Raw genomic sequence first — 22,961 nt, 5'->3', positions numbered from 1 at the left:
ATAGTATGACTTTTGTTGGAATGAGCTAAGAGACCTTGACGTAACAATACAGGGTTGTTACTTAAATGGCGCGATAATGTCCATAATTTATATAATCAACCTCAACTTTCTTGAGATTGCGGATAGTTGTTATTGTTGCAATGAGAAGTGGAAACCAAAATCGCAGTAAAACTAGAAAATCTCAGATCACATTGCCCCTTAACGCAAACTTTTATCGATACCACAGTAATTAGGATTGAGGCATAGTTGTTCATGAATTTTTATCAGACATGGACCAACCAACAGCTTTATAGGAATATACTGGGTAACATTGTTGAGATCCATATTCTGATGCAGTGCTGTTTTTCCATGAGAGCATCGTTTTTGTTTTCTGGACTTGCCAAATACAGTTTATGAAGCAATAATATTTCACCTCTCGTTACAGCATCATGACTTTAGAACCTTCTCGATAAGAATTGATGAATAGCAAGGTCATGGCAAGAATCTCAGTAAACAAGCACATACTCCTCAAAGAAGAATGTATATTTCAACTTTTATGCAGCAACCATTGCTGCATCAAGAACAACCTTCATTACAAGTGAGTCTCAGTATAGTGACAGATTCAAATGTTGCGGGGTTCAGTAGTATTAAAAAATTTGGGTCACAGCTCTCACCCAATATATGTGCAAATAACAAGTATAGGTTGAATTAGATGTACTTGATACCCACAACGTCTAAATCCGCTACTGCATGGTGACCTGTGCAAGATCAGCGTGAAAGATAAAAATCAACCATAGGTTGCCTTGAAATGAACAAGTAAACATGCTTAGAATTACACATCACTACATATTGCTTCTGCTTGCAACTAAATGAACACATGATGTGTAAAATCACAATTGTATTTATCTAAGAAAGATGTTGTCAGAGCAGCCATGGCGTTGGCTGGACGATTACAAAGCACAACCGCATCTGCTTGAGAGCCAAACTAGAGAAAGGGATCATATCTGAAACATATCCCAACAGGAAGCTAACAAGCTACCTCGCTATACAGAACGGGAATTGCAAGTTTTTCAACAGTGGGATAAGGTTTCATCATGCATGATTTTTCTCTTTAAACTTCAGAAAGTCATAGTTGAATAAGCACAAAATTCCTGGAGTAACAGAAAAAGATGTAATTGGTAACAGAGTCGAAAAAATCAGTTCAACGTATACGGAAAAGAAAAAGCCGTATGATGGAAGTAGAATACAAGAGAATATGTTGGAAGATTGTCTAAAGCTAACATGATAAAAGACATGCTTGAAAAATAAATTCAAATTTCAGAATAAAAAATTTGGCTTTTTAAACCTCCTCCGTACTCGGTGTGAATTTCAAAATGGGGCATTCCATCTTGCAAATGATGGGGATGGTTTACCACATTCCACTATTACTAATAATCAGTCAGGGCAACAAATGCAGAGGAGCCAGCCATTACATTCATTCAGCTAGAGCCAAGTCACTCTATCACAAGCCAGCTGTTCGCCACCGATGGATAAAATTCGGTACAAAGTACAAACCACAACATACTAAGTCTTAAACAGCAAAATCGTAGAGCTAGAACAATTGTCATTCCCCTAGACTTCTTTAGGTATCTTTTTATTTTTTCAGTTTAACCATCTGGTATCTGAAACCAACTGGTCCGACTAATCCAGATTTTCTGCTGCATAGGCCCCACTAAAGGTGGAAGCACTCTCCCTGCCAGGTGTTTCTCTATTCCCGGCTCAAATACGAGGGCATACAACCCATCACACTCCTTGGTGATGACTTCTTTATGTTTCCTTCACTCTATTGGTTCTTCACCTTGTAATTTCTCAACTTCAACTCACAATAATTTATTTCTTGGCAACAATATGTGTTGCCTCTCTAAATTCCAAGTTTCTAAGGAAAGGTGTATAACTTATAAGTATAACGGACCAGTCCGTCTACTCATAATAGTAAAACGCAAGAAACAAGTTATAAAGTCAAATGCAGCTACTCACTTGGCTGCTAAATCTTTGAGATGCCTCCACTCCTTCGATCTTCTTTCCCGGCAGCATGTATCCTCCTCGTTTATCACCATTGCTGCAAACTCGTGCTCATCCGATAATCCTGCACCAAGTCATAATACTACAAGAATATTTCTCAAAAAACAGAAGCAATCAATCAATCAACTTAGCCTCCATCCAAGTTAGTTCATATTAATCATCTTGTCCAATATGCTGTATTCAGACCCATTTTATCAGAAGAAAACGCACAGAGGGAAAAAAATGTTTCAGTATCATAGGGAAGAACATTTTACCAATTCAGTTTCATAATACAAAAGAAAGGTAAATTTTATAAATTAAAACAATAGTAATAATTATTATTAAAAAAAAAAAAACTCAGCATCAGATCCAACGTTCTATAGTAAAGATACATTCTTTTCTGATTTAGATAACATCATGACTCAGTAAATTAATCTATGCATAATTTTAAAACCCATTTGGTTATTAATTTCTCAACATCCACCACACATTGATACATTTTCCCCAAGTAACATAGAAAAAAGAGTTCTTTTTTTTTCATCAGAATCAACTTAGTTAACATAACTAAAAATACAAGGGGTAACATGGACATCATCAACGTCATCAGACGGAGGGAGCAAGTTCAAATCAAACGGTAGAGGCTGTTTACAAAATGACGACGAATCGCCGTCAATATTATCATCCACCACAGTCGATGACGAATCGCAACCACTGTAACACTCCACCGCCGGCGGAGTAATCCGGCGAGTAATTTCAACCCGCGAGTGCAAATCACGCACCCCGTTGGATGACTCCACCGTACTGCTCAGGCTACTGGAAGCCGGCCGGCTAAAATTTTCAAATTGGTTCTGCCCATACGGAGGCAAAACTGAAAAATTGGTTTTCGCTTTGGGTCCATGGAAGGCGCGTGCGGCATCATCGTAAGCGCGTGCAGCATCCTCCGCCGTGTCAAAGGTGCCAAGCCAGACCCGAGCTTTTTTAATCGGGTCTCGTATCTCGGCTGCGAACCGGCCCAACGGGCGTTTACGGACTCCCCGATAACGATTCGGGTCGGTTTTAGGGTGTCGAAAAGCTACGGATGTTGATCTATTTGTCTCAGAATTTTTCCGACGGGGCATGGTAGGGTGGGTGGGGGAGAAGAAGATGAGAAGCGAAATTGCGCATTGTGACTTCTTTTTGGTTTTTATTTTGTTTTTCTGAAAATGCTTTATTTGGTGGATACAGAATTATGAAGGATGATGCCAATAGTTTTTTTTTTTTGGTTGCTTATTTCAAAAATAAAAACAAAAATATTATTTGTTCATAAAAATTTGATCAATTTTTGGAAGAAAAAAAATCAAGTTCCAAGGGTTAAAAAATTTCTTCCACTCACAAAATTTTAACTTTTTTTTAAGTAAAATGTACATCCAAATACAACTTCAACTTCCAAAAATTATTTCCAACCCAACTTCAAAAATTTTATTTTTTAAATTTCAACCAAATCTATATCCAAACGACTATTAATACTCTCATAAAACTCATGCGTTAAAAAGGTAAGATAAATAATGATAAATATAACCTTTTCATATAATATCTTACATTATTAATTCATATATTACTATCTCTTTATTCAGTTGAGATTGATGCAAATTGCAACAAAAAACATCTTCATGAGTGAGAAATTAATCCAGACAAGAGACATGACCAGAACAATCAACGCCTTTTCTAAAATAAATATCGTGATGTAGGTATTTTATCTTTTTAAATCTAAACTTTATTTAGGTGATTAAATTAAAATTTCAAAATAAATCCATGAGTTCAAGTTTTCCAAAGAATGAAGTCATACTCTTAAACTAAAAATTCATTTTGTAATAATATACTTTGAGTACTTTCAAATTGTTATAAATAAAATTTTATTTAAGGTGAATGTCTATATTCTAGAGAGATTCTAGGGTTTGTTACTTGGTGGCTAAGTCACTTTCCCCCTATAAATAGAGGGTTCTATTCCATTGTAAATTATCCCAAAATCAATAAGAATTCTCTCTCCCTACTTTTTTCTGCAATACTCTTCTTCTTCTTTTATTGTTCATAACACTTATCAGCACGAGACTCTAACCAATTGAGTGGAAGCTTTGGGATTGAGCATAATAATTGTCAATTGTTCCCTTAACTTCCTTCATGATTAAATGCTGGATTTAAGGTATGTATTTTACCGTATTTTTCTCTTTTATTTTATAATCTGATTTTAAATACAAGCAAAGACAACAAATTTTGATTATAACTCTAATGGAGTTAGTAAGAAATTATAACCACTAAGTGGTAAAAATTCTATGTCTTGCCATGATCAAAGTCATGTATGACTGTGAGCACAAGAAGTGGAAACCCGTCTCATTGAATTTGCTTCATTTTCATTCTCTTAAGAAATGTGGTAGCAATATGTAATAAGTCTAAAAGAAGACAAAATTATTACTGTGAAGGTATCAATGGATGTGGACGTGAATAGACGAAATTATAATTATCATCATTATGGTAATGAGAATAATAAGGATTCTCAAAATAATCCTTCACTATGTGAAAGTAATGTTTGTCATCGATTTGACATGAGATTTTGTAAAGAACATATCAATGATTATGGTCCATTCATAACGTGAATGTGACAACATGTGATTTATGAATACATATTCATTTTTGGTAGAATATGAGTGTGCTAGTGGTATATACCACACTCACCTCAAGAAGGAGGTTTGAGAGGAAATACGAAAATAATGTCATTATTATGGCATAAATGGTCATTGGTCACGTACTTATTGTACGCCAAAATATTTTGGCATTGTGATTATAAAAAGACAATGATAATGCAAGAAATAGATTGCATATAATTTTGACCATAACCATGATGGTATAACTTTCTCTTTAAAAGAGATATTCACCATATGGATGTTGATGAATATGTGGTACTATAAAATTAATTGAGAACTCTGCAAGAGCCAATTATACTATTTTGGAGAAACGCAATTGATTACCAATAAGGTATTGTATTGTAGTAAGTCTCAAAGAAACTTATTCAGTTTCCAAAGTATACACGAAAATGGTTGATTATATTGAGATTATAAATGAAGGAAAGATTTAATATCTTCTATTACTACAACTTGTAGCGGGGTAATATGTATGTGAAAAGCTACCCGCTTTATTCTCCAATTTGTACTACATAAATAAAAGAATGCCACAATAAAGTAGAAGTTTGTTGATATAAAAACTCATATCATAATAAACTTGGAGGTTATTGATAATTGCACATGTCATGTGTAAACCTGGAGTTTATCAATATTGATAATTTATCTAGTTGGCATAATTGATTTAGCCATATCAATTAAGTATGATATGCAAAAATAAAAGAGAATTCACATTGGTAAATATAAAGAACTAGAAAGTTCTTTACGAATTCTCTTATGTTGCTTGTTCTTATTAATTAATAGACCAACTAAAATTGGGATTGAATCCCATGAATGTTGAAAATATCAAAGGTGAATATGGGCTCATTCACCTGTCATGTATACCACATAAGATGCATCTATGATATGGTTACATGTGCGATTATTATTAACCTGCAACTCGGCCGGTGTTTGTGAGGTAACTTGCTCAGTAATTTAATTTCGAGCATAATTTCCAGATTTTCTATTCAAGAAGTTCATCTTGATAAGTTAGTTTAGCAAAATAATTTATTGAGTGCATCCACTTAATAGCTAAACTATTGCTTATGAGAATCAGTTTGATATAGGTTATATATGAAAGTACATTACATTCTCTCCTCACAAGTGGTTTAGGGTCGGGAACCAAATAATTTCATCTTATTATTATTGATGTGCGGTGTATATTTTGATTAACACCATAATGCACAAAGATGGGTTCTCAAAGTTGAGGAAACAAGTTAGTTTTTCTAACATGAGTGGGAGATAAGATAAACAGTTGAGAAAAAGTTACGTGGAATGAATTATCATCTGTACATCTAGATCCTCGAATACGATAATATGAACTTGAAGTTCATAAAAAGATAATTCGTTTGCAATTTATTGCAAAGCATGCCAGACGCATTTGCTGACCCAAAGAAAGTAATTATATTCTCACTACAAATGCTCCTATTAAGTTCTAGAAGGACAAAGTCTATGGTACGCTTAAAGCGTTTAGACAGATCGATTTCAAATAACTTCTTGATAAAGAAGATGAGCAAATGATCATAATTAAGGAGGCAAGTGATCTAGAAGATCATATAACATAACACTTCATAAAATCTCATGAGAGGTTCAGGTACATGAATATATGAATGGAGAAATCTCTATGTTATGTCTATATGAAAATAAGGAGGTTAGAACCAATATAAAATGTTTGTCGACGACTTCTATGATAGCACTAAATATATATGGGGATCTTAAGTCTGAAGAAACAATTCGAATAGAATTGGTTTCATATGAAATACATGTAGTTTTGGACATGTAGTTCAAAAACTTGAAAGTATAAAGTCAATGGTGTGTGCAATCACCTTTATCTATCTTATATGTCTATGCATGACATAAAAACTTGATATGTATCTAAAGTCTATTTATATGGCTTATTTGACTATACTTATATGATAATCCCTGAAGGATTTAAATTGCTTAAAGCATATACAATTCTTGATCTTGAAGTACCACATCCTCAATGCAATTTATGCACAAATGTATTTTCATATAACTATAAGCATGATAATGTGATAGAGAGAATACATCTATGGAGATATTGAAGAGTCATTCCACGATATTTATGAAGACATTATATATCTATCACGAATGATGATTTCAAGGTGTAAAATATTCATTCAAGTTAATATGGCTGGTTTATTTATCAAATCTCTATCAACGATCTCTTGAAGATGGTGCACAAGATTAGAATGTGATGGCTTAAGAATGTGAATTGATGTTCTCATCAGGGGGAGTTAGTGCGCGTTGTACTCTTTTTCCCTTACAAGGTTTTGTCCCAATGAGTTTTTCCTTGCAAGGTTTTTAATGAGGCAACCAAAAGACGTATTGTTAGATATGTGTACTCTTTTTCCTTCTCTAGATTTTTTTTCTCACTGGGTTTTATTTTAGTTAAGTTTTTAACGAGGCACATTATCTGTTGAATAGACATTCAAGGGGGAGTGTTATAAATAGAATTCTATTTAAGGTGAATGTCTATATTCTAGAGAGATTCTAGGGTTTGTTACTTGATGGCTAAGTCGCTTTCTCCCTATAAATAGAGGGGTTCTATTCCATTGTAAATTATCCCAAAAATCAATAAGAATCCTCTCTCCCTACTTTTCTCTACAATACTCTTCTTCTTCTTTTATTGTTCATAACACAAATACTGAATTTCTATATTTGTATATATACTTGTGGTACAACAACAACTACTATGCCTTAGTCTCCAGCAAGTTGGGGTTGACGTAATAAATTTTTTGTGGTGATTTGTAAATATTGAAGCTCGGTATTTGAATATCAAGCTAAATATTAAAACAATAATATAAAGGTATATTCTATTGATTTCTACTTGCAAATTTTCAAATTTTATAAACTTCTTTTCTAAATGAAATTAATGTTCAAATGCAATTCAACTTCCACAAACCCTTCTTCAATTTTAATTTCTACTATACCAAATGAAGATTATTTTTTTTATCTAATTGTTCATTCCTGGGAAGAGAAAGAAGCAGATAGAGCAAGGGCCGCTACAATTGCTTTAGCGCTAGGTCTCTCGAGCCTTGCCTTTTTGCATGTCTCCTGAAGAAGATTAAGAGCTGAAAGCGAATTCCCAATTATCTGACACTGGATCAGTAGAAAAACCTTTGTCATTACAATAGGAAATAGATGCGAAGTTGTTCATTTATCCTAATTTCTACTATATCAAATGCCTACAAAGTGTACAAATCATTTTCACAGTACTTCCTTCATAGAACAATCTCTAAGGGAATTCCAAATCATGAAATGAAACCTATTTCTTGAAGTTATTAGCATGTTTTATGATGTAACTTGCCTAGACATAAGAGTTACAGGATCCTTCAAACAGCTTGGGGTTGCCCAGCTTATGGCTTTAGACTTGTATTAAGCACTTTTTTACTTGTTTTAAGCACTTTTAAGAAGGTGTTTGACTAAGCTTATAAGTACTTTTTGACTTATTTATGCGTTTGGTAAAATTAAAAATGCTTATAAGTTAAGTGCTTATAAGCCAAAAATAAGCCAAAAGCCATAAGTTGGTCTCCCCCAACTAATCAAATTTCAGCTTATAAACACTTTAAGTTCGACCAAAATATTTACTATTCTATCCCTAAAATACTTCTTTTTAAAACAAAACTCTTTGTATACCCAGTTCTTCAACGACTTATTATTAATTTCAGTACTTTTATCCAAATACATAACTGCTTATTTTTTAAATCGGCTTCAGCACTTAAAAGTGTTTTTCAGCACCTAATACTTATCAGCTATTCTAAATCAGCTAAGCCAAACGGGCTCTAAGTTGTCAAATGCTAAAAAAAAAGAAGCTAAAAAGAGCTTAAAAGCCAATCCAAACACGCTCTAAGCCACAATAGAACTTCTTCATCCGATAGGTGTTGCAATGAAACTTCTAATACATTTCTGGTAACTTAGACTGACACAAAGAATAAACAATCTGCAAAGACTAGATTTCAGGAATGGTACTACTCCGACTTCTACACTGAGAAACCGTCTACTTTTGACAAGAATTGCATGTCGACTTGGTTTATTCATCCTGCCTTTGGCTAAGGAAAACAATTACAAATGGAAATAGCTAGTAATAGGTACTAATTGTGTTACTTCCAACGTTCAACTTGTCAATATCAAAGGGACTTCTTGAGAATCATTACATATTCAAGCTGTTACTAAAATCAACAATCAAAACTTGTGTAGTAAGTTCATTTCTCTACTTGCCTGGTGGACTAAGGAGTTGAGACAACTATTCTCCCGAAATTTCTCTCTATTCGCACTTCTAGAGCATCATTACCATAACTCTGCTGCTCCTCTTGAATCTCTTTAGCTGAAAGCAAAGCGGATTGGCTTGAATTTTCTAGCTCGATTATCTGCAAAGTAGGAATATCCCCCAACTCGTGTGGGATGCTGTCCAAGTGAAGGCAACCCTTTAGAACAAGATGTTCCAGGCACGGAAAATGATCATTTGAGGCGCTCCAATGCTCTAAATCAGACATCTCGATCAACAACAGTTTTAAAGAACAGAACCCCTCTTCAACTTGTTCCCACTTTGGTCCTGTGAAGGCATAATTTTTTAGTTTGAGTACCTCAAGATTTGGCAATCTACAAAGAGAGGTCATACTCTCCCACGGCAAGTACGTGAAGCTCAAAGTCAATTTCTTAAGATTCTCTGGAAGTGCATCAAGATGACGAGCTAATTTTAGTTCTTGTACAGGTGGTTTCAACCCAAAAATCTTTAATGCCTCGAGTTGAGGCAGGAGAGCAAGATTTCTAAAGCAATCCGACCACAAGTCTGAAATTGTCTCGCTACCATAAGGCCACAGTTTTTCAGATGTGTAAAGAAAATCACTCCAGGGAATTTGGACTGGGTAGGTATACTCGATCGATTCACATATTCCCAGTTTCTTCAATTTAGGAGTGCTTGAGAAGACATCCTTTGTACAATCTGCAAGGGTAATATTGACAAGTGTTTGTAGGTTATTTAGAACCAAGGAACTGTATCTATTACATTCTACTTTGGTTGGGCTCGGCAAACAGATGCTTGGTTTAACATGGAGATGTCTGAGGTTTGGCATCGTCCAAATCTCCCAAGGCAAAGTTGAGCTTCTAGAATACAGATGAAGGATTAAAGTCTGCAAACTCCAAAACTGTGATACTAGTGGAGGGAATTCGCTACCAGTGGCAACTGCAAGGTAACGCAAATTAACAAGTTGCAATATCTCACTGGGAAACTGAGGGAAATGTTGGAAAGTGATATCTAGAACCCTGAGCAATTTGAAGTCTATGTATGAAAAAATTGAACTTTCCGAAATATTGAATCCCAAGATGGAACGAGAAACAGAAGCGGTAGAATCCGTTGGTTGAATAGAGTAACTTGAGAAGATGGTGCTACAATTGATACTAAACCGACGTAGAGCTGTTATGCTTTCTGATAGAACATCAAGGGAATGCTTCAAGACATGTAGAAAGTTTTGTCTTTTAGCTTCTTCTAAGCAAAAATCTCGCATGATATCATGGACTTTACATGTTTTGAGTTTTCCATTAGACCGCTTTCCAGCTAAAACTAAACTTCTATCAATAAGATCCTCCAAACACTCCTCTGCTATATCTTCCACGGTCGTATGTCCTGTTGCATTAAGGAAGCCCTCAGCAACCCACAACCTAATTAGCTTCCACACGGGAATCTCAAAATCTTCAGGAAATGCTCCCATGTACAAGAAGCAGGCTTTTAAATGTTGAGGCAAGTAGTTGTAACTTAGAGCAAGTATGTCTAAACACTGCCCTGGCTCACGATTTACAACGGAGCCCACACTTTCAGCAACAGTGTTCCAGCTATCCGGAGTCTTGCTCATTTTGGAGAGATGCCCTGCAACCACAACAATTGCTAGAGGTAGTCCTTGGCATTTTTCTGCAATACTTTTCCCAATCACTTCCAACTCAAAAGGGCATCCTCTTTTCCCGAAAAGTTTCTCACGGAGTAGCTCCCAACCTTCATCTTTGTTTAGAAAACTCAGTCGGTGAGGTTGCCTATCTGGATTAGCATTAGCATAAGTTGCGACATCAATGAGCCTACTTGTTAGTATGACACGACTTTTATTGTTATCATCAGGAAGCAACATGCTCACATTGTCCCAGGCATCAGTGCTCCACATGTCATCGACAACAATGAGAAATCTCTTACCCTTTAAACTTTTGTGCAATCGGTCAGCCATTTCTTGGTTTCTACCTTCGTACGTTTCTTTTGAAGGTTGAGTCATTAGCCTACCATACAGTTGATCAGCAGCTTCTTTGTCGCTCTCTTGATTGGATCCATTGGCTGGAGGAACAACTGAATAAAAGAGGTCAAGTAATGTGTCCCTTTCTCTATACTCTTGAGAAATAGTGGTCCAAGCACGAACATCAAACCGGTAAACAACAGAAGGATGATTATATGCTCTTTTCGCAAGAGTTGTTTTACCAATACCAGCCATCCCAACTATAGTGATAATATCTAGTTCAGAAGAATCACCTCTGAGCCTATCAATTATTTTCTCCAAGTCGTCCTGGAAACCAACCGGTGTTTGTTGTTGCAAATTTGGACTACTAGTTGATACATCCCTCCTAGCCGGCGGTGAAGCTCGTGTATGAAAATTCCAAGTCCTAATCTTGTCACCCTTAATTGTCCTTGCTTCTTTTTTGATCAATTCCATTTCTTCAATTGCTACCTGCAACCTCCTACATAGAACTGAGTAGGCCTTTTTTCGGTCCTTTGCATTTTTGGCCAAAAAATATTTTCTCAACTTTGAGTCAACAATATCTTCAACTTGATATGTTTTCTCTTTGATCTTTCCTTCCAATAATTTTAGCCCTACATGCTTATGCATTAGCTTTTCATAATCCACCAAGAACTCTTGAAAAGATAAAATTCTTTTGCATAGTGATAAGATTTGTTCTTTCCTCTGAAGATTATTCAGTAATGGATGATTGCATTGCAGGAACAGCTCGAGTGAGCATACAGCAGAAGTCAGAGCAGCATAAGCCATTTCTTCGTCCTCTGAAAATTACATTAAACAAACTATCAGTCTACCACTGCTTTACAAAAACAATTAGATCTCAGAAGAGACGGAGCCAAGATTTGAAGTTTATGAGTTTTAAATTTGCCAAATAACCTAAACATGTCTTAGTTACTGGTTCGCAATTAAATATTTATACATAAACCTAATACAATCAAACATCTCTATAACAGCCTCGTTTGTTCCGATATTTTTTGGCTGCTATAGTGAAGTGCTATTATATATTATAACATAATATAAAAATCGGTTCCGAGAAAAACTTGTCTTTTATAGTGAATGGTTGTTATATAGGGATGCTGTTATAGAAAAGCTACTGGTACGTTGTAGAAAGAATGGATGTGGGGTCCAGTAGTTAACTTAATACATTGTAATTAGGTGTGATTAGTTGATATAGTTAGTTAGTTAATTAGTTGATATAAATAGGGAGGTGGTTATACGTGTACAGTAGATTTCCTAGATTCAGTTTTTGATATTTTTCTAGGACACAGAAAATGGAGCTTCTTCTTCTCCACAGACTTTCTCTCCTCTTCTGCCATGGCTGATCTATTCAACATAGTATCAGAGCTAGCAGGCGAGATCAATTAGCTCAACATCATCGGAAGAGGAATCTCACTAAGATCATCTCAATTGTTGATTGTTACCTTTTACTCTGTTTCCTTGCCACTTCTAGCAAACTCCCTGCAATTAGGGCTTGTTCGACGGCGTCAATTTCTGGTGCAATTTTGTGAGCTGTGACTAATCGGCTCAGTTAGTGTGGTGCGACTCAATCGATATCGATTACAATGGTTAATGACGACGTAATCTCTACTTCCTCAGCTCCTCAGGTTCCGACGGAAACTCCAATGTTGAACGTTCAACATCCAGAGCGGGTACATCACAATCATCCTTTGTATATCCATCCTTCAGATACACAAGGTTCTGTTCTCATCTCAGTTCAACTTCAAGGTTCTGAAAATTATTCGATTTGGAGTCGGTCGATGAAGATTATTTTGCATGGTAAAAACAAACTAGGCTTTGTTTTAGGAACATGTAGAAAAGAAATGTATGATCCTAGTCTGCATGAACTCTGGGACAGATGTAATGCCATTGTCTTGGATTGGATAATGAACACATTGTCTCAAAGTCTTATTAGTACTATGATTTATGCTTCTGATGCACATAAAGTGTGGGAAGACCTCAAAGAGAGGTTTGATAAAGTAAATGCCTCCAGAGCTTGTTATTTGCACAAAGAAATTGCTGCACTCTGCGTATTTCTCGAAACTTAGGGAACTATGGGATAAGTATGAGACACTTACTCCTCCTCCTTCATGTGGATGCCCAGAGTCTGTTAAACATGCTGAGCATTATCAGTTGCAAAAGCTATATAAGTTTTTAACTGGTCTTAATGATTCTTATGAGAATGCAAATGATCAAATTCTTATGACAAGGCCATTACCAAATATAAACCAGACATATGCTATGATAGTGAATGTAGAAAGTCAAAGGAAGAATGGCAACTGTGGGATCAATACTAGTGTTGGTATTGATGGCAATGATGCTACTGCTCTATTAAGCAGCAGAGGAAATAACAATCGTAACAACACTGGTGGTGGTAACACTAGTTACAAAACTAGAAACAATTACAACTGTAGAAGGCCTGCACTTCAGTGTGACTACTGCAAGCTCAAAGGTCACACAAGGGACAGCTGCTACAAGTTGCATGGATATCCAGCTGACTTCAAATACAGAAAGAAGGGAGGGACACCTAATACTTATGCTAACAATGTGTGTAGTGCAGGAAATCAGGTGTCTGAAGCTCAAGGCTCATCTCAGCAAGCAGCATCTATCTCTACACCACCAGCTCCAGCTCAGTTCTTCACTTCAGAACAATACAATCAAATTCTGCAAATGTTGAACAAAGGGAAAGAAGGAAAGCCTATGGCTAATGCAGCTCAGATAGGAACAGCAGGTATTCCTACTGCTCTAATGTCTAATCTAGTTGATCATAACTGGATAGTAGACACAGGGCAACAAACCATATGGTACACAAGCTAAGTTTGCTTCACAAATTCAAAGAACTGCCACAAATGGGTAAGAATAAGGTCCATTTACCTACTGGGGAACAAGTTACTATCACTAAGACATGAGAGTCTCATATATTTCGGGACAAAACAATTGGAGAACTACTATATATACCTGAATTCAAATACAACCTATTATCAGTATCAAAGATCACCAAGGAGTTACAGTGTTGTGCAGCATTCTTTCCTGATTTCTGTTTATTTCAGGAACTCTCAAGTGGGAAGGTGATAGGGATTGGTAGAGAAGAGGATGGCCTTTACATTCTGAGGACAGAGGTAACCCAAGTCCACAGCTGGTCTTTGACAACAGGAATGCGACCAATCATTCATCTGTAAATACCATTTCCAGTTCAACTAGTGACAGTGAAATAGTTCCAAGAATAAGACTAAGACTGATGATATATCTCTTTGGCAAAGAAGACCAGGGCATGCTCCCTTAAGAGGTTGAAAAACATCGAAGGCTTTTGTAACTCTCAGCTGAAGAATCACATATGCTTTGTATGTCCTATTGCTAAACAAGCAAGACTGCTCTTTCTTGTAAGCACTACTTGTTCTGTTAATCATTTTGACCTTGTGCATGCTGATGTATGGGGTCCTTATAGAGTTCCCACTCATGATGGTAAAAGATATTTTTTGACTCTAGTAGATGATTTCTCTAGATATACATGGATCTTCCTAATGCCTACTAAAGCAGATTCTATTGTGGTGTTAAGGAACTTCCTAATATATGTCAAAACTCAATTTGCTTGTGGTGTAAAATGTCTTAGAACATATAATGGTTCAGAATTCTTCAATGATTAGGTGAACAATTTACTAAAGGAGTATGGTATTGTACATCAAAGCTCGTGTGTATACACCACGACAAAATGGTATTGTAGAAAGGAGATACAGATATATTCTAGACATGGCAAGAGCATTAAGGTTTCAGGCATTTGTGCCTTTGAGATTTTGGGGAGAATGTGTGTCCATAGCTGTATAATTACTCAATAGACTGCCCACTGTGTTGTTGGAAGCTCAGTCACCTTTCTAGAAGTTGTTTCACAGAGTTCCCTCACTACAACATCTCAGGGTGTTTGGTAGTCTTAGCTATGCTACTACTGTAAAGAAAGGTGACAAGTTTAGTCCAAGAGCAATCCCAGCTGTTCATCTTGGATATTCAACTACTTAGAAGGGTTATTATCTCTATGATCTAACCTCCAAGGAGTTCTTTGTAAGCAGAGACACTGTCTTTCAAGAAGACATTTTCCTATTCAAGAATATGAGCATTGGTCCTTCTCCTATGTTCCCAGTACTGCAACTGGTTGAACCTGATCCACCTGTTGTATTTGCACTATTACATTCACCTTCCAACGCAACTCCTGACACTAACACCTCACAGCCTTCCCTATCTCCTATTATCAGAGATCCTTCTCCACAGCCAGTACAACTCAGAAGATCTTCAAGGGAATCTAGACCACATGTCTGGATGGGAGACTATGTTGTCCAACAGAAATCTTCTTGTCTATATCCACTATCCAACTATGTGGTGTATGATCACCTTACTCCAGCCTACAGGTCTTCATTAGCTGCTTATTCAGCAATTGTAGAACCCAGGACCTATGTAGAAGCCGGTACCAATCCAGTATGGGTGGCTGCTATGAAGTCTGAGATTTCAGCTCTTGAGAGCAATAATACTTGGACAATTGTAGACCTTCCTCCAGACAAGGTTCCTATAGGATGCAAATGGGTGTTTAAGGTCAAATATAAATCCACAGGAGAGGTGGAAAGATATAAAGCAAGGCGTGTAGCCAAAGGCTACAGTCAGCAAGAAGGTTTGGGTTATACTGAAACCTTCTCACCTGTAGCTAAGATGGTCACAGTGAGGTCTGTAGTAGCTCTTGTTGCTGCTTCACACTGGTTTGTTTTCCAAATGGATGTTCATAATGTATTTCTTCAGGATGAGGGTGATCTACATGAAGAAATTTATATGAACATTCCTGATGGCTTTTCAAGCCAGGGGGAGTGTCAGAAGGTGTGCACGTTGAATAAATCTTTCTATGGACTTAAACAAGCCCCTAAACAATGGAACTTAAAACTGACAGAAACTTTGACAGATCTAGGATATGTACAATCACACTATGACTATTCTTTGTTCAAACACAGGAAGGGAGCAGATTTGGTGATTGTGCTTGTCTATGTAGATGATTTGTTAGTTATTGAAAATAATCTAAACCTGATTGAGAAGGATAGAAAGGATCTGCAGAGTAGGGATGGGCATATATCGGGTATAGCTGATAGCCCGAACCGATAAAATGCTATTGGGTTATCGATATCGTGTTATTGGGTAAATAGTTCGATAACGGTTTAATGTTATTTGACTATTGAGTTATCGGTTCGGGTCTCGGTTTGCCCAATTTATTAATGGCTTAACCGATAGCCCAATAAGCTTTAACAAAATTATAATTTTACCTACTAAGTATATAAAGCCACCTTATGGCTTCATTCTCTCAATTCTCCCAGCAATTACTCTTCATCTTCAGACCTTTATGTCATGACCCGCCATATCATCATGCCACGTAGGTGCCACTTGGCATATATTTTTTCCATATGGAAGGGCTACATAAGTTAGGGAAAAGATCTTGGTGGAATATTCTAGAACTATGGAGAATTTCCTTAGAAAAGTTCTAGATATTTATGCATTTGTAGAATATTCTAGAGAAGAGACTTAGTTGTAAATATGGAAGGACTTGTAGAACAATTATTATTTACATACTAGCCCCTAGGTGATTAGTATAAATAGGGGGCATTCATTTGTAATTCATCAATCAAGCAAAACAATCAAGTTCTCTCTAATACAAAAGCTTCCTTTGGCAATTCTGATGTGTTCTAACATTTCTTAGCGATCATGAGTGTAGTAGGGCTGACTTGGCATAGCAAGAACGTGAGCAAGTTATGCAAGATCGTGAGCGAGTTGCCAAGTGCCGCACATGCACTTAGTTTAAGACTAAGGACGTGACATTTATCCATAGAGTAAGTTTTAAACTTTTCTGAATTTCTCATCTTAATTCTTCATTTAAGATTTTTAGTTTTAAACTTTAAAACTAATCGATAGTGTCTCTTGTTGCCTCTTTGAGCCGAGGGTCTCCTGGAAACAGCCTTTCTGCCCCCTCGGGGTAGAGGTAAGGTCTGCGTACATATTACCCTCCCCAGACCCCACTTGTGGGATTACACTGGGTTGTTGTTGTAGTTTTAAACTTTAAAGAATTAATTGTTCAAATTTTTAGTTTTTTTATTTGTTTCTTTTGTCTTTTTGTTTTCTTGAGCCGAGGGTCTTTCGGAAACAGTCTCTCTACTCCTTCGGGGTAAGAGTAAGGTCTGCGTACACACTACCCTCCCAGACCCCAGTAGTGGGATTTTACTGGGTTGTTGTTGTTGTTGTTGTCGTCTTTTGTTGCACTCATTCCTTAGTATTTACAATATTAGGATTTTATTATTTTTCTGTGAATTATGCCCGCCCGCAGTGAGATACTAGTTAGTAAGATAGATTGTTAAATGTCTTATTCCTTACTCTTACTAACTTATAACTTTGAAAATTGAGATCATTCATTGAGATTTTCAAATGTAAAGAAAGTTTTCTTTTCTAAAAATGAAATTTAATCCCTCTTTTTTTAAGAGCAAAAATTGAATTCCTTTTTCTTAACAGTGTGATCACGATTTCTATTAAAAAATATGAAAATTTTGGATATTTTTTATTTTTATCGAGTAAACCGATAACCGAACCAGTAAGGTTCGATAACTGACTAACCGATACCCGATAACCGATAACCGATAACCGATATCTTATCGGTTCGGTTATCGGTTTAGCATATTTATAAACCGATAAACGATATGACGAACCGATAACATTCACAACCGAACCGAACAGACCGATACCCACCCCTACTGCAGAGTAGGTTTAAGATGAAAGACTTATTCCTTGGCATAGAGTCTTCAAGATCAGAGAAAGGCATTCATATGTGCCAAAGGAAGTATGCCCTTGAGTTGTTATCTGAGACTGGCCTATCAGGAGGAAAACCAGTACTCACTCCACTAGAATTCAATCACAAACTTACCACTATAGAATTTGATAAGGTGTTCAACAAAGAGAGCTTGTCTGATGACAGACTACTTGAAGACAGAAGTGGTTATCAAAGAATAGTGGGAAGGTTGCTGTAGTTGACTATGACTAGACCTGACATAGCCTTTGTAATACAGGTTCTAAGTCAATTCATGCATGCTCCTAAGCAATCACGTTTAGATGCTACTATGAGAGTGATCAGGTATATTAAAGTTGGTTGCCCTTTGTGACTCAGACTGGGGTGCATGTGTGGAAACAAGAAAGTCAGTCACAGGTTATGCTGTGAAGTTTGGTGATGCTTTGATTTCCTGGAAATCAAAGAAGCAAGGAATAGTTTCAAGAAGCTCAGCTAGGGCAGAGTTCAGAAGCATGGCCACTATTGTTGTAGAGATAAAATGGTTAGTTGGGCTGTTTGAGGAGGTGGGAACAGCAGTTGAACTTCCAGTTCAACTTTACTGTGACAATAAAGCTGCAATTCAAATCGCAGCTCATCCTATATTTCATGAAAGAACCAAATACATAGACATCAACTGCCACTTTGTAAGAGAAAAAATTCAAGAGGGAATGATCAAGACTCAGCATATTGGTACAAGAGAACAACTGGCAGACCTCTTCACCAAGAGTCTATGCAGTCCACAACATGATTACTTAGTATGCAAGCTGGGAATAAAAAGCCTGTTTTCATCCTTCAGCTTGAGGAGGAGTGTAGAAAGAATGGATGTGTGGTCCAGTAGTTAACTTAATACATTTTAATTAGGTGTGATTAGTTGATATAGTTAGTTAGTTAATTAGTTGATATAAATAGGGAGGTGGTTATAGTAGATTTCCTAGATTCAGATTTTGATATTTTTCTAGTACACAGAAAATGGAGCTTCTTCTTCTCCACCGACTTTCTCTCCTCTTCTGCCATGGCTGATCTATTCAACATACGTCACACTCTAGCTATGAGTTGAGGTGGACTATATGAATTCTAAGAGACCAAGTTACTTCATATCATCTTAAACATGAGTTTATAACCTTGAATAAAAAGATAATTAACATACTAATACAACTTATAATGTCAAAAATCGTCTAAAAAGTTACAAAAATTAAATACAGCAACATTATTAGAAAACTATAAAATTGATTATTGGGAAAGTGGAGACCTGATAGTAGTGGCGGCTGTGGGGCGAAGAACAAGAATAAGGAAGAAGACAGAGTAGATCCTTCAATCAAAGTTTCATTTGCGAGGTGGGCGTTGACCGTTCAGTGACTATTTTGGATGAAACTGTCCTTGAATCGGGTAAAATTATAGTACTTGTCTAGAAACTAAAGGTGGCTAGTACAAGTTTTGTTGTTAATATAATAATTTCTCAACTAATAGACAAAAAATTTAGAGAAAACGTTACACCCACTGTCACTTTATGGTGGAAACTATATTCACAGTTTACAATGTATTTAAAGATTAGCCAATATCGCTCAAACTTCAGGACACTAAGTCCCGAAATTTCAAATTCAGGATACTTAATCCTCAAGTTTGAGTGAATTGACTAATCTTTAAATACATTATAAATTATGGATATATTTTAAATAGAGGGCTTAAAAGTGGGTATTGTTGCACTTGTATTTTCTCTAAAATTTAAAAAAGAAAGAAATTTTTTTGCGACATTATTGAAAATATCCATTTTAAACGTGCAGTGCCATTTCTATAACTGTAAATGTATGTCATAACAAATAAGATAGAGTTTAAAATTAAAGAGTTGTCAAGTATAAAATGATGTCAACACATTAAAATGGAAATAGTAATAGTAATAGTGTTCATACACGAACAAAGAGCGTATTGATAAGTTCAGCTGCTGCCAACCACCAATTCTAGAAGCCCACCATTGTTGAAGCCACCAACCCATTCTAGAAGCCACCATTGTTGAAGCCTCCATTGTTGAATGAAGAATTCAACCACCAACCACCTTCTTTAAGGCTATAAATAGAGCCTTATGTTTTACACAAAAACATCAATCCAGAGAGATTGAAATACAATCCAGGAAGAGATTGTGAGAACAAAAAGAGAGTTTGGTGAGGTTTTTGTAGAGAGAAATTCTTGGTGTAAATTCTCTATAATTCTATTCTTGTGAAATAGAGTTGTTTTTCCTCCCAAATAATCTTCATATTGATCCGAGAATCACAACAAGTGGTATCAGAGCCTTCGATTCTGTGTTCATCGAGAAATATCGGAACACTGAAAATTTCAACCCGGATTTACGTTTTTTCGAAAACGTGATCTTCGGTGTGTTTTGATCATTTCATTAGATTCCTTGCGTCGATACGAATTCAACGCAATTTTCCGGAGGCCAAACAAAGCTAAAACGAAGAAGTTATGGCAATTTTTTTCGTCTGCCCAAGGAAGAAGATGATGAATAGTAATTGCACAGTAAGCGCCACATCATCATCCAGTCAGTGCCACATCATCGTCCAGTCAACGCCACATCATCATCCAGTCAGCACCACGCCAGCATCTAGTCAGCGCCACGTCATCATCCAGTCATCGCCACGTCAGCATCCAGTCAGCGTCACGTCAGCATCCAGTCATCATAAAAATTTTAAAAATTTATGAAATAACCCCTGAAGTTACTAAAATTATAAATCTGCCCCACAAGTTCAGTATATTTTCGATTTAACCCCAAAAGTTTGGTGTAAATTTTGAAAATTTTCTGGAGGCCCTATTTTGACCCAAGAAGAGTCAATCCTACCATTTTTCACCATTCCGGACGTGTTGGTGAGTTCCGTTTGGTGAGATTCTGCTCCAAAATTTTGACCAAGCCATTTTAAAGACATAATGGAAGAGTCATCATCATCTGAAGCTATGATAAAGCTTACTGCCACAAATTACACATTGTGGAGACCTCGGATGGAAGATCTCCTCAGTTGTAAAGATTTGTTTGATCCCATAGAAGCAAAGGGTAGGAACCCCGATTCCACCAAAGAAGCAGAGTGGAAGAAATTAAACAGAAAAACTATCGGTCAAATTCGACAATGGATTGACGATAGCGTTTTTCATCATGTTGCACAAGAGACAGATGCGTATGCCCTCTGGGTGAAGTTAGAAGGGATGTATCAAGCCAAGACCGCTAGGAACAAAGCCTTGTTGATGAGGCGTTTGGTAAATTTGAAGTTAAAGCACGGAACTTCAGTTGCCGAGCATACCAGTGAGTTTCAGAGCTTGATAAATCAATTATCGTCTGTTGACATGCCGCTCGGGGATGAGATGCAAGCCCTACTACTTCTTAGTTCTCTTCCTGATAGTTGGGAGACGCTGGTAGTCTCTCTCAGTAATTCAGCTCCTAGTGGAAATCTGACCATGTCTATGGTTAAAGATGCCTTATTTAATGAAGAAGCCAGAAGAAAGGACATCGATCATGGTGAGTCGCATGCCCTTATTACAGAAAGAGGGAGACAACAAGAAAGAAGTCAAGATAAGAGGAGAGGCAGAAGCAAGAGTAGGGGAAAATCCACGGATGGTAGGAAGTCATCATATGCGTGCTACCACTGTGGAATAAAGGGCCATTTAAAGAAGAACTGCAGAAAATTGCATAAGGAGAAGGAGCAGTTGAAGCAAAAGGATGGAGATGCATTAGTCACTACCCACGGAGAGGTAGCCATTTGTTCCATCCAAGAAGAGGCATGCCTTCACGTCTCAAGTCAAGAAGAAAACGAATGGGTGGTAGATACTGCAGCATCATACCATGCCACATCCCGAAAAGATTTCTTCACAACATACAAAGCAGGAGACTTTGGAGTAGTGAAGATGGGGAACACTTCTTCCTGTGAGATAGTTGGAATTGGTGATATCAAAATACAAACAAATATCGGGAGTACAATGATATTGAAGGATGTCCGTCATGTGCCAGAACTTCGTCTAAACCTAATATCAGGTATAGCTCTTGACAAACAGGGCTATGAAAGTTATTTCGGAAAAGGCACATGGAAATTGCTGAAAGGGGTTATGATTCTCGCTCGAGGACATATTTGTGGCAACTTATATAAAACTCATGTGAAGGTATGTTCAGACAGCCTCAATGTTATGGAAAAAGAGGCGTCTCAAAACCTGTGGCACCAGAGACTCGGTCACATGAGTGAAAAGGGATATCAATTCTAACGAAAAAGCAGCTTATCAGAATGGACAAGAATGCTGCTTTAGACCCTTGTAATCATTGCTTATTCGGAAAGCAACATAGAGTCTCTTTTACATTTTCTTCAACCAGAAAATCAGAGTTACTCAGTCTGGTACACTCTGATATTTGTGGTCCCATGGAGGAGAAGTCACTTGGCGGCAATAGGTATTTTCTGACTTTCATTGATGATGCTTCTCGAAAGGTGTGGGTGTACTTCTTAAAGACAAAGGACCAGGCTTTTGATTATTTCAAGATATTTCATGCCATGGTAGAGCGTGAAACGGGAAAGAAATTAAAATGCCTTCGCTCAGATAATGGAGGCGAGTATACTTCCAAGGAGTTCGATTCCTATTGCAAGAGACAAGGGATTCGACATGAAAAGACGGTCCCACGCACCCCACAACACAATGGAGTAGCCGAGAGAATGAACCGGACAATTATGGAAAGAGTCAGAAGTATGATCAGTATGGCAAAGCTGCCTAAGCCATTCTGGGGAGAAGCTGTTCGCGCCGCTTGCTACCTAATCAACCGGTCACCATCAGCCCCGTTGAATTTTGAGGTTCCAGAGAAAATATGGTCGGGTAAGAATCCCTCATATTCTCACTTAAGGGTATTCGGTTGTTTAGCACATGCACATGTATCCAAGGAGCTCAGGAAGAAGCTTGATGGTAGAACTATACCATGTATCTTCATAGGCTATGGAGATGAAGAATTTGGGTATAGATTATGGGATCCAATACAGAAGACGGTGATCAGAAGTAGGGATGTTGTATTCCACGAAAACCAGATAATTGAAGACATTGAAAAGCCCACAATGTCTTATGAAAGAGGTTCCAGTGCCCAAAAAGTTGGTCCAGATCCACTACCATTGCAGT

The 22,961-nt window shown here is 37.0% G+C and overlaps 2 protein-coding genes across 2 annotated transcripts; both read right to left on the bottom strand.

Annotated features, from left to right (window-relative positions):
- Positions 1 to 753: 753 nt before the first annotated feature.
- Positions 754 to 3,225, bottom strand: LOC104218604 (ethylene-responsive transcription factor 3-like). Its single transcript, XM_009769137.2, has 2 exons — positions 1,996 to 3,225; positions 754 to 1,130 (listed from the first exon to the last, which is right to left on the bottom strand). The coding sequence occupies exon 1, from the start codon at positions 3,135 to 3,137 to the stop codon at positions 2,571 to 2,573; it is 567 nt and encodes a 188-aa protein (XP_009767439.1). The 5' UTR covers positions 3,138 to 3,225; the 3' UTR covers positions 754 to 1,130; positions 1,996 to 2,570.
- A 5,380-nt stretch (positions 3,226 to 8,605) lies between these two features.
- LOC104218603 (putative late blight resistance protein homolog R1A-3) lies at positions 8,606 to 19,221 on the bottom strand. Its single transcript, XM_009769134.2, has 2 exons — positions 19,084 to 19,221; positions 8,606 to 11,763 (listed from the first exon to the last, which is right to left on the bottom strand). Exon 2 carries the CDS (start codon positions 11,750 to 11,752, stop codon positions 8,960 to 8,962), a length of 2,793 nt encoding a protein of 930 aa, XP_009767436.1. The 5' UTR covers positions 11,753 to 11,763; positions 19,084 to 19,221; the 3' UTR covers positions 8,606 to 8,959.
- Positions 19,222 to 22,961: the final 3,740 nt, after the last annotated feature.

This window comes from Nicotiana sylvestris, chromosome 6 (assembly GCF_000393655.2).
Source record: "Nicotiana sylvestris chromosome 6, ASM39365v2, whole genome shotgun sequence".
In the NCBI taxonomy this organism is placed as follows: domain Eukaryota; kingdom Viridiplantae; phylum Streptophyta; class Magnoliopsida; order Solanales; family Solanaceae; genus Nicotiana; species Nicotiana sylvestris.
The sequence above is the reverse complement of the archived record's forward strand: the minus strand, read 5'-3'. Positions and strand labels throughout refer to the sequence as shown.